The following is a 12,620-nucleotide window of genomic DNA, read 5'->3' on the forward strand; positions in this document are numbered from 1 at the left end:
CCATCAGAGCAAATCCCATGGACTCTGTGCAAGCCCCAAGGCCAAAGCAGCTCCTTTCCCACAGCTTTATCCCGGACAGGAATTTAAGCTAAGCCTAGCAGCAGAAGGAGCCCAAAATTGTCCTGTAACACTTTTCTGAGCCCTCTAGAGCAGTGGGAGGACTGGGACCTGCAAAGCCAAAGTGGTTACCCCTGTTCAGCTGCTGTTAATGCTCATAATGTGCCCAAAATCCCTGGGGATTTTGGCCATGAGCCCCCCCCCCCTTTATTAGCTGTGTTTGTCACGTCTCCTGTGATCTGAGTGCCTTAAACACAAGCGCAGGCTGTTTTCCATGTTGACCTTACACCCATGCTGTGCCCACAGTGCCACGTGCTGTGATGCCAGCTCGGTGGTGTCACCCAGGGCACAGCAGTCCCAAGGGATTGCTGCCACCACATCCAACCTGTGACACAATTAGTAATGCGATCCACTGGCTGGTCAGAGCCTCCTGTAGCTATGGTAATGGACTACCATAATTCACAATTAGAATGTCAAATTTAAACCCAGGGCTTGTACAAAAGGATAAAAATATCTCTTTGCTCGTGGGATCTTGGTATTATTTGCTTTGCTATATTGGAAGCTAAATGCTCTCACTAACATCAAGTGATTGCGTCAAGATTAAACACTTTTTCTGTTTATTCACGTTTCACCCTTTTATAGTTTTATTAAAATGCTGGCTGCACTCTCAATTAAGTGAATTCCTTCTGCAGTTGTAAGCACATTTCATAGGAATAAATAATTTAATTTGCGGGGTGTTTCTGGCTCAAAACCAATGCAAAGATGTTGGAAGGGTACAAAGCTGGGCCCCCTGGGCCTGCTCTGGGGAAGGGGAGGGGGTACTGCCATCTCACTGTGGTTCATCAGGGATCAGGGACCTGAGCACAGAGCCCTCCAGGTCTGTACAGGTCAACCTGGGCTGCACCACCAGCCCTGCCCACCACCCTCCAAACTGCCCACGGGGGTGAGGGAGCTCATGGCAGAGCCCACAGTCCCCTTCACTGCTGCGTTGTCATCGGCCACCCATCTCGGTGGTGCCACTGACACCTTCCACTGAGGAGCCCAAAGCCCTTAGCAAATATTAATTAATTTTCCAAGCTGCACAGCTTGTGCTCCATGAAACTTCACAGTCATCGTTTCACCGAATATCACACGAAAAAAAATCTGTCTGTTTTCTGCCATTTCTTAACCTCCAAATGTTGCTTTCTTGGCACTTTCCAGAAAGCACATGTTCACGTTTCCAGCATGGAGTTGTTTCCCTGGAGCCCTGCCCACGCTCCCCGTGCTCAGCTGAGCCACCATGTCCCGGTGCAGGCGGGTGGCTGCGAGTCCCAGACCTGTCCAGAGCATCCCAAAAGAAAACCCCTCTGCCCCTCACTGCCACCTCTCCTTGGTGAAGGAGTCCTGGATCACCAGGGCTATTGGTCTGTCCTGCACCCTGTGTGTTTGTACAGCACTGGGCATGCAAGCTCCCAGTGAAATCCCACTATTCCTGGGAAACTCTGGCAAAGCATCCTGTAAGATGGCAGCTGACAAAGGCTGTGCTGTTGGAAAGTAATTAAAATAGACAGGTACCAAACCTTTGTCTTAAAAACCACAAGGCCTTGAACTATTTTTAAGACATCAGTAAAAAATGGCAGCAGAGTGACAGGCACAGGGTCAGAGCTGTCTCCAAGGGGCCCTTTCCCAAGGCATGGCCATTGTGCCCTGGCCCCTCAGGCCAGAAGATGAAAATATTAATATTTCTTAGGAAGAACATTTTCAGCAGCACCAGTTTGCCCCACTTTGGGGTTTTTGCTGGAAGTGATGCCTGGGTGGGTTGGAGTTGCAGTGCCAGCCTGGAGTCTGCAGTGGGAATGCAAATGAGCCTCAGACTTAGTGATTTGCTTGTGTTTGGTGTATTTTTTTTCCCTTTAAAACCCTCTCTCTGCCCCAGGTGCCCCAGAGCCAGCACAGTGCTCTGAAAAGGTTCCTATTGTAGGAGCTCCTCTCCCCAGCTGGTTTGCAATGTGCTGCATGAGCACAAAGACCTTTCACTGTAATTAAGCCCTCGCTGTTCTTTCAGGACTTCGTTTCAGAGAAATTCATCACTCAGATCAGCAGCTTGACTGGGAATTGAGGAGAAACAACACTTTTCACCCAGAGCCATGGTCAATGTGTGAGGTTAATGCCCCAGCAGCCCCAGCAGTCCCTGCTCCCTCTCCATCACCCGAGTGAGCGGAGGAGGGCCCGTCTCCTGCTCTAAGTCCTCATGTTATATAAATTATTTAGCACAATACAAATTACTAGGATGGATCACTAGCTGTCCAGCAAAATCCAACTGTGTTGGGTTCATTTTGCAGCAATTTTGCTTAATGACAAGGGTGGCCATGAGTGGGTGTGTGGTAAAAGTGATCTCTTGGATACAGGTGGGAAAGGCCTGCGTGGGCCTGCACTCAAAAATAACAACCAAAAATTAACCATTATAACAGTTCAAGCAAAAGTACATTTAGTCTAAGGAGAAAATGGAATGATGATAATTATAGTGTTTTTTCCCTAATGCACAGTGTCATTCGATGGCATAGCAAACTCCTCTATAAACATAGATTAGATAAATATAATACTGAATACATAACATATATAATACAGAACACATAACACATAATACATAATGTAATATATTGTAATATACAATATAATATCTAAATGCTTAAATATATAATATGTATCTAACATATTATATTTGTATCTAATAGTTTCTTTATGAGATATACAAAATATATAATATTACACACATGTAAATTTAATATAGTTGATATAAATAAAATATAATGCATAAAATACATATACTTTTGAGTTGAGAGAGACACCAAAAGTGTCTGGAGTGGAGCCAGCCCTGTCCCTGCTGCTGCAGCAGAGTCTTCTGGGTGGGGGTCATTGAACCCCACCTTTGGCTCCTGGTTTTTGCTCTGCAGCCCTGCCACATCCTCTGCTCATTTGCTACTTGGATCCCAGCTTTTCCAGGACCCAGGAGCTGTGGGGTCAGTGCCAGCCTAAGCTGAGCCCAGCAGAGCCTCAGCCCAGAGACACCAGCTCTTCCTCTGACTCCTTGTCCTGACTTCAAGGAATTTTTCCCCTCAGTGAGCGTGAGGTGATGGCACGTGTGCTTGTGGTGTAGTTAATATTCAGCAGATTATCCAGGGCATTCTGGGCTCCTCTGGGATTGCCAGGAGCCTCACTGGAGCACAGCACACGCCTGTCACCGGCACGGCAGGAGAGTGAGGGCTGGCTGGCACTGAGACAGGAATCCCGGTGTGACTTCAGTAAGGATAAAGCTCAGCCTGATAAAACCAAGCCCCAGTTTGACAGATGGCCCTGAATCCACAGTCACTCAGCCCTGAGCTGGGGAGAAAGGCGGGAGCTGGGTAGGGAGCACATCCTGCCTTCCTCTTGACAGTCCCACACCAGGATGAACACGGCACTGGGCAGCAGGAGGACACCCTCGGCAGGGATAGGGTCCAGATCCTGGTGGGGACATGGGGTTTGGGGTCATCCTTAGTGGTCTGGCACAGCATGGGGGCACCATCCCTGCTCTCCATCCACACAGGGAGGCAGAGGGTGACCAAGGCTGTACCACTTTGGCAAATCCAGGTAATTTTCACTTTCTACACATCTCTGTCATGCCACACTATGCCATGCCAAAGACTTGGCTCATCTCTTCACAGACCAAATTCTCCATTCCAACCCATTTGAAGGTCACTGTGCTGGGTATGGGCTTGGCTGCTGTCGGAGCTGCTGGGACACGAGCCCACCCACAACAGCAAACAGTGAAGAGAGAAGGAGGAGGCTTCCATGGCTGCTGAACTGCCTGCAGGAAGACTAATTTCAATTATAACCCCTTTTGGAAGGGACACATTTAAGTGGCAGAGAGGCTCTGTGCATGGCAGCAACTGGGAATTAACTCCCTGCATCCAACTGCTGTGAAATTGAATCCTGTCAGTGCAGGCGGGAGCTGAACCCTGTGCAGGCTGGGGGGGTCCCTCGTCCCCATCCTGCTGCTGGAGCCTCCAGCCTGCAGGAGAGCCCCAGCTGCTCTGCCAGGTGAGGATGGGCAACACTTAGTGTTTCCCATCCCACTGAGCAGAGTTAGGAGTCAAAGCTGAGCGTTCACAGATACAGGCACTGGGAAAAACAGGTTATTTGTTAGAAAAGAGGCTTACAGATCCAGCTAATAACCTTGGAAGTGTAATGAATGGAGCTCCCTGACTGCCCTGAGAGCACTGGAGGGGATCACAGAGCATCTCAGGCACACAGTGGAATTCTTGGTGTGCCCTGTGCAGGGACAGGGGTGAGATTGATGATCCTTGTGGGTCTTTCTAACTCAGGATATTCTATGACTCCCCGACATGCAGCTCCTGCAAAGGTGTTATGTTCAGGGATGGGGAGCACTGGTACTCCCCACAGCAGGGAGCAGGCATTGCACCTGAGCCTGCCCAGCTCGCCTGCGCTGCCGCTGAATGCTCCATCAGTGACGGATGTGACGCGCCAAAGGAAGCTCTGCCAGCAGGAAAGCAGCTGACCCCAGCTCCATAAGCCCTGCAGGACAGCTCTGGACAGACACTTTCAATCCTGAGTGATGAGCATCGTGCAGAGAAGGAGCTCTTACAGAGATTGCTCCTCTGAGGAAGGCTCTCCGCAGGCACATCCATTGGAAGAAAAGAGCACACTTCAATTATGCTAATTAGAAACTTGGCAGTCTTGTTGCTCAGGGCTTTTCCATCTGACGTGGAGACATCTCTCTTTGCCAGGGTCTGCCTTCCTCAGGGAGGGACGGCGTTGCCGGCTGCTGTGGGCACAGGGGTGCAGGGGGGTTATCCTCACATTCCTGGCTAATCCCAGCTCTGAGGTGCACTCACGTGAAGGATTCTGGCTGGCAGGCTCTCGGCCAGCCCTTCTCCAAGGTCACATGCAGTCTCCACACTTCCCTCCCTGTGGGCTCCATCCCTCACAGGAGCAAAGGGCAAAGCACTTGTGCTGAAAGGCAGCGAATGTGGCTAAAACACAGGGACAAAGGGAATGACTCCTGTCCTCCCACTCCAGGTTATAAACCACCGTGGTGCTGCACTCGGCTGACTCAGCCATCAGTTTTGTGTCTCCTGAACATTCTGGGGGGAGCAGGGAACAGGATCTCTGACCCCCATGCCATGCACGCTCCGTATTTACCATCGGCCGGCGCTGATGGATGGCTCGGTCTTGCCATCCGTGAGCTTTGCTCTCTGGCTGCTCCAAGGGCAAACAATTCTCTGGACTCAGCCTGAAACACTCCAGGCCAAGCATCGTTTTGTCCGGGTTTGTCATTAAAGGATGTGCACAGCCATTCCAAGTGACAGAGCAATTTCCTTTGTGTCCTGCAAAGCAAAAGGAAAAGAAAAAAGTCAGCGTATTACACACAAATCTGCTTTTCTTCTGCAAGCTGAAGTAGGAACAGCTTAATTTCCAGCAAACCCGCTGCCGTATTAATTCCAAATCAAAGGCTTGGTGTCAAAGGAATCATTTTGCTACAGCCACAAATAATGAGCAATTTATGTTGTGTTTTGAGATTAGATTATAAATGAGCTGCAAACTGACACCTCATCCAGAAGGAGTTGTAGGCTGGATTTCAGAGGCCAAAGGTGGTACGATGCTCCTGGCAGTGGGTGTCCTTCAGGGTGTTCCTCCTCCAGGTGCCACTGGTGTCCCTCCCCTCAGGTGCCACCAGCTGGCTCTGGGTGAGCTGGGGATCCCATTACCTTGTGTTGCAGAGCTGTTTTGCTGTAGGAGGAAGCTGTGCTCCAATGCTCTTCCTGATAGCCCATCTGCCTTCACTCCTGATCCATGTCCTGCTTGGCATTGTACTGCCCCATATCCCATATTTTACGTCTATCTCATGGGACAGACACTCTCTGCCTCCCTGTCCCCCCATGCCAAAGGAGCAGCCTGTCCAGGCCACAGCATCCTGACATTCCCACCTCACTGAAATTTTTTCTGCATCAGGTTGCACCCTCCTCCATGTGGGCAGCAGGTCCAATTCTGCCCCTCTGCTCTGCTCAGGTGAGACCCTCCTGCAGTGCTGCTTCCAGCTCTGTGATCCCCATCACAGGAAGGATAAGGAGCTGCTGGAGTGAGTCCAGAGTAGGCCACAGAGATGCTCCAAAGGCTGGAGCCCCTCTGCTCTGGAGACAGGCTGGGAGAGCTGGAGATGTTCAACCTGGAGAAGAGAAGGCTCCAGGGAGACCTTAGAGCCCCTTCCAGTGGCTAAAAGGGCTCCAAGGAAGCTGAAGAGGGACTTTGCACAAGGGTCTGGGTGACAGGACAAGGGACAATGGCTTCCCACTGATAAAGGACAGGGTTAGATGAGATATTGGGAAGAAATTCTTCCCCATGAGGGTGATGAGGCCCTGACAGGGGTTGTCCAGAGAAGCTGTGGCTGCCTCATCCCTGGAAGTGTTCCAGGCCAGGTTAGATGGGGCTTGGAGTAACCTGGGCTACAGGAAGGTTTCCCAACCCATAGCAGGGGGTGGAAGAAGATGATCTTTAAGCTTTCTTTCCAACCCAAACCATTCCAAGAATCTATGGTTCTATGAAATCCCTCCAGAGAGCAAGATTCACTGTAAAGAGAAAAGTACTTGCCTTTTGGTTCCAGAAATAGCAGAATCATTAGAAAGACCAATTTTAAACTAATTAGAGGTAATTTCTTCATTTGCTGCCTTCTTGCAGGAGTCACACATTGCAAGAGGGACACCTGGAAGCACAGGGAATGTCACTCTGAGCAGAGCTGCCTCCCGCCAGGCTGCCAGCCCTGCGGAGCCGCTGGGACAGAGGGATTGCCGGGAATTGCTGACGGGCTGCCGAGCAAAGTGCTGATGTGAGCCCTCAGCCCCAGGCTCCGCATCCATCGCTGACAAGGGAAATGCTGCTTGCTGCAAGGCTTCGCTTTAAATTAGACATGAATGTGAAGAACCCAACAAGAAAAACAAAATGCTGAATAGTGACCAATTGGCCTTTCAAGCCCCCGCTGCCCGTGGCCACCTCGGAGGGGCCAGCGAGGTTGTGCAAACTGGTGCAAATTTCACAGTCTAGCAGATGACTTAGAAATCCCTGATGGAAAGGAGAAGTTTGCAAGTGGACCTGTATCATTTTGCCCCAAACCTGTGACCAGTGAGTAAATTTGGATCTCTTCTAGGCTGAGGCTGAGATATGAGCTTTTCACACGTGCAGAGAGATGGGCTTGGCTCTGCACCACCTCCACAGGCCCACTCCCACTGCAGGGAAAGGAATGACAAGAAGTGACCTGCGTGTCAAAGAAGCAAATATTTTATTGTGTAAAAACCAAGCAGACATCAAATAGAGCCTCACACTGCCCCACCCGCTGAAGTGCTGCCTCACGTGTCACTGGGATGTGCCCAGATGTCACAAACAGGCAGGAACCATGGAAGCTCATATGGATCCATCTTCAAATACCAAAGGAATTATAAAAGCTTCAGAGCTCCCCTTTTACTGGTGTCACACCAAGACTGAACAGTATGACCCTTGGCCATTGGGATGATTTTTGAGTAGTGCTGTGTGGAATGAGACACCTGAGCTGCACCTCTGGGTTAAAAAGATGGGGTTTGGTGTTCCTCCAGCTCTTCTCAGTGTGGCCTTTCCCTGGCCATGGCACGTCCTCAGCATCTGTGGCAGCCGCTGGGTTTTAATGAAAGCACCAACTCCTGAGTCAAACAACTGCAGGAGAACAGGAAAGTCTCTTGTCCCCACGGCTGGCCCTGAGCAAAGCTGAGGCGCTGGGAAACGGGGCAGGAGCATAAGGAAACCACAGTATGTCCAAAGCCAAAAAAGTTCGTAAAACCATCCCATGACTTTCAGGGAGCCCTTTGCAGTCGCTGCTCACATGAGGTGTATCCTACCAGGAGCAGGGAAGCCGTCTGCTCGACGTGGCTCCTCGTCGCTGCGGCTTTGGGGTTCGGCTGCTGCGCTTTATCAAAACAAATTCTGGAGAAAGTGGGACGTTGCATTATGCAAATCAGCTTCCTGGAAAGAAATGTTTTATTAACACACGCTCTCTTCGTGTGTTGGCTTAGTCAATTTGGTCACAGCTTGACATCCAATAAGTTAGTCTAAAGGCAATGGTTTTACAAAATGTTTTTCTAATCTATTTTAAACACTTAATTACAGTTGTGGCGCATTCATTAGGGACTTCACTTTCAAACCTGGATTGCAGCAATAAATCCTAATTCTCCAAGTGTCAGCTGCAATACAGAAATGGCATCCAAGTGGGTGTCAGAGGCTGTTGATAACTGGGGGGAAAGTATGTCTGCACCAGGCATGAGCCCGGTCCTCTGGAGAGGGAACCTCCAGCATCCAGCCCAACCTGATTTCTAATTATCCAAACAAGGTTGGGTCCCAGAGAAGTGAGGGCCTGTGGGGCTTGGGGGGTGTGTGTCTGGGTGGTGTGGGAGCTGGGGGATGCTAATCTTGGAAAACCCCTGTGGATTCAGGGGTGGTGCTGTGGCCAGCTCTTGAGGCTATCTCTGGCTCTGGCAGTATCCCCATTGCCCTCCCCCTTGCAGCTCTGAAGGTGCCAAAGAGTGGGCAAGGGGTGGCCAGTCCCAGTGCCACACACCCCATGGGACATCCTGGCAGCAAGGCTGAAGCCTCCCATGGCCTGGGATGCTTTGATATGCTGGGAGGAGCATTGGGACCCTGTCTCCACGCACTCCCCCACATTGGTGCAGACACTGAGGAGGGGCAGCAGCTCAGGGCCAACAGCCCAAACCTGTCCCCGCTGCCCTGAGCTAGTGCCAGGCAGTGGCTCAACACAGTTACCTTAGTCTTTACCCAGGTACTTCTTCATGATGCTGCTGACATCGTCTTCCTTTCCTTCAGCCTCGGCGCGGTGGCTTGTCCCGCTGCCCTGGGTGATGTCTTTGCCACTGGATCCCTCCCCATCCCCTCTCTGGGGCTGCGGCCGACGCTTGATGCTGTCGGCACTCCGGGAGGAGAGGAGGGAACCAGAGGATGAGGAGGAGTCAGAGGGATCTCCAGGGTCTTCCCGAGGGGCCGAGCTGCGTTTGGCTGTGCCCTTGGTCTCAGGGGACTCCAAACTTCCCGCTATGGCCTCATCCTCAAAGCGGACGGTGAGGGGCCGGTGGCCGTCCCTTCTGTCCCTCCTGGACTTGGCCAGGCTGCTCGTGGAGCGGGATTTGCGAATGGCCGGGAGGAAGTCGTCAAAGTCGACCTTGGTTCTCCTCTCGTAGTTGAGGGTGGGTATTCGCCAGCTGAAGGGGTCGCTCCCCTTCCCTTCTCCCACCCCGTCACTGGACAATGAGCTCAGAACTCCCCCAGAGCCCCTTTCCAACTCCACATCCTCCAGCGACGGCTCCAGGCAGCTCCTCCAGGAGCTTGGCCGCAGCGTGCCCGGCCCCTCCATCCCGGCAGCTGGAGAGCTCGGCCGGCGGCCGGAGCTGTCCAGGGATTGCAGGAGGGAGTCGTAGGAGCCGAACTTGGATGCCCTTTTCAGAGCTGGGGAGCGTGAGGGCTCGGCCGGCTCCGAGGCCATGCTCCGCAGGCTGGAGGAGCGCGGGAGGCTGGCGCTTGCTCCTTCACCTTCCCCTGGCTGATTCCCGTCTAGCTTGCCCAGGGCATCCTCCGCCGCTGGGACAGCCCTGCAGCGCCGCAGGGCCGCGGCGCCGGTGGTGCGGTAAATGGGCAGGGGAGAGGTTTCCCCCAGGGCCGGGTGCCCCGGCTCCCGCTCCGCTCCCCGCTGCCGCCGCAGCTCCTCCACATACTCGGAGAGAGCTGCCGACGAGCTGGGCACCGCCCCCGATGCCACGGAGAGCCTCTTCCTCCTGGGTGCCGTCGGAGAGAGCGCGCTGGGGAACCTTCCGTCCGGGGCAGGGGAGCTCCCCCGTTGCAGCACCGACGGGGACGTCTCTCCTATCCTATCCGCAGACTTTTTCGGGCTTTCCTGCTCCTCGTCATCTGCTGCAGGTTTTCCATATTCCCATCTCCTAGCCCCGAGCAGGGGACTTGCCATCCTCCCTGGATCCACAGCATCGCTGGGCCTGGCAGTGCTCCGGGAAGGCACAGGAAGGCTCAGCGCTGGGTCCTTGGTGTCTCTGCTCACCCTAAACAACAAAAATTGGTGTTAGTTTAGTCTGTGGGATTCCCAGTGACTGGAATGTCATTCAGCAAGGACAAGGCTGAGCAGTGAAAAGCCAGTATTGGCATGGGAGTCTCAGAATAAACTCACTGCTGCATCCAGCATTGGGCAGCGCTCAAGGATTTCATCTTAAATAACTCCAGGTCAGCCAGCCTGGATAATCCCCAGTGTAGAGTGTGTGGTGTGCCTGGCTTCAGCTCTGCCAAGCCAACACTTACCTCCAAATATCCTTTTTCTTGACAGATTATAGCAATATGTAGGATTTATTTTATTTCTGTCAAAGCCAAAGATTATTCACTAAAATTTTATGAAACCAGCTTGTGGTGCACCCCAGACGCATCTTAATGTTATTGCGGGGCATGTTTCACCCAGGCTGCTGCTCAAGGAGTTCTGAACTGCAAGAGCCCAGTAACACCCGGGCAGGGGCTGCACATCAAGCGAGGGGTGATGGCCAAACATGATGTGTGGGGCTGGGACCTCACCCTGAGATGAGGGCTGGACCTCAACCTGTGACAAGGGGTGAGACCTCAACCTGAGACAAGGGCTGAGACCTCACCCCAAGACAAGGGCTGATAAAGGAACCACATGAGATCCACCTCCATTCACCCCTGAGGAGCCAAACTGGTCACCCTACTTGAGTTTCTCTGTAGCCTGTCCCTGTCCTCATGCAGCTGATGCACAGAGATGGGGAGGTTCTGCAGTCACCCATGGGCTGGGGGTCACTGGTGACACTAAGCCCCTGATGGGACAATTTATGACACTCTCCAAGCACCTACATTTGTTTGCTGGCAACTGCCAGCACTGCAGTGCAGTATCCCCACACTCAGGTACCCCAGCATTGCTCAGCCAAGGGGAACCCAGGACTGGCCTGAGTGGGAAGTCTGCTGGGATGTGAATTTGAGAAAAAAAGGAGGAGGAAAAAGAGAGAAAAGGCAAAGTAAGGTAGTAGAACCCAAATAACAAACCCAGTTCTGGGAGACCGGCAGCCTCCGAGGTGCGGGAGCAGCGGTCAAGTTGTACATCGCTGGTAATGAAGCATCCTGCCCCGGGAATGTTGGTGTTGCCATGGGAATGGGGGGAGAGCGAATAATCTAGGCAGTGCGTGGGATGCACTCGGACTAGGCTGTGCTGACCCATGAAATAATTTACATTCCAACATGGGCTGAAGACAAACTCCACGGCTGGGAAACGTGTGATGGCAGAAGGGAAGGGGGAATGGAGCAGCTCCAGGTTCCTGGTGCCCACTGGCACAGCCTGGGGCACCGAGGTGCCCACCTGCCTCGGCACCCACCACCATTCCCTGCTCATTAAACCAGCCCAAACCATTTGATTATTGAACACAAAATGGATTAACCAGGGATTTAATCCCCCTGAATCCCTGCACCTTCCAGGGCCACCCTGTACCACTGATGAATAGTTTGAGACATTTTGAAAATGCGGGTATTTAGGATCCTAAATTGCATCGCAGTTAAATAGCTGGTATAATCCTTCCACGAGAAATTGTACAAAAATTGCTCCAATCACTCTGCACGTTTCCAAATAATATTGTAACCTGTGTGCTGCATGAGCGGCTTTCGTAATTTAAACACCAGTATAAGTGTTTTTATTTGGGTTTTAAGGCTGAGATAAAAGAGAGAAGCGCTAATGCGCTGTGAACATGGACAGTTACACATCACCATTTATTGTCCTGTTCAGCATGATGGACAGTTACTATTTTTATGAAAATCTTTAGGGCCTGAAATGGAGTGAAAGCTGCAGAGGTGGGACTGTTTCAGCTTCCACATCTGGCATAAGCCGGGTTGCCAAGGTCCCACAGCCCCGGGGTCCAAGAAGGGGTAGAATGGGATGGTGTTCAAGGTCCCTTTGAACCCAAATCATTCTGTGATTCATTTCTTCAGCCCTGATGGCTACCAAAAAACATCATGCCAAAATCATGCCTAGTCTTCATCATCCTCATCCTCCTCACAAAGCAGGGCACAAGAGCAAAACAATCCTATCCCATTTTGTGGCATCCTCTGCTCATCCATAAAATCCCTGGTGAATGGCAGATGTGCCAGCAATAATTCCCAGGGCTCGGAATGACCCTGGGGAGACCTGGGAAGTCCCAGAGGAGGGTGATGCTGCAGGACAATGAGATTGCTCCAGCCCTGAGCAGAGCCCTGCTCCTCCATCATCCTCAGGGAAGATGATTTTCCCAGGCAAAGGCAAAATCAGGGCTGGATGCCAAACTCAGGAGGCGCCTGTAAGCCAACCAAGCTCTGCAATACACCATTCACACCAAAGCAAATGACATACAACAATAATTAGCAACGATTACAGAGCAATTAACATGATTACAATTATGTTAGTTGAAATAATTTATACAATAAAATCCACACATCCTTTGCAACACATGACCAGGGCTGAA

The 12,620-nt window shown here is 51.8% G+C and overlaps 1 protein-coding gene across 1 annotated transcript in view; it reads right to left on the bottom strand.

Moving 5' to 3' along the window:
• Window positions 1–7,350: 7,350 nt before the first annotated feature.
• MYO18B (myosin XVIIIB) overlaps window positions 7,351–12,620 on the bottom strand; it is a 58,218-nt gene continuing 52,948 nt past the window's right edge. The window contains exons 43-44 of the mRNA XM_039384154.1: window positions 8,878–10,178; window positions 7,351–8,082 (exon numbers count right to left, since the gene is read on the bottom strand). Of these exons, the coding sequence (XP_039240088.1) occupies window positions 8,879–10,178 (1,300 nt within the window). The 3' untranslated portion in view covers window positions 7,351–8,082; window position 8,878. The remainder of the gene's footprint in view (window positions 8,083–8,877; window positions 10,179–12,620) is intronic.

Source organism: Pipra filicauda, unplaced genomic scaffold (genome assembly GCF_003945595.2).
Source record: "Pipra filicauda isolate LSUMZ 115617 unplaced genomic scaffold, ASM394559v2 scaffold33_size4404698_pilon, whole genome shotgun sequence".
Classification (NCBI taxonomy): Eukaryota; Metazoa; Chordata; class Aves; order Passeriformes; family Pipridae; genus Pipra; species Pipra filicauda.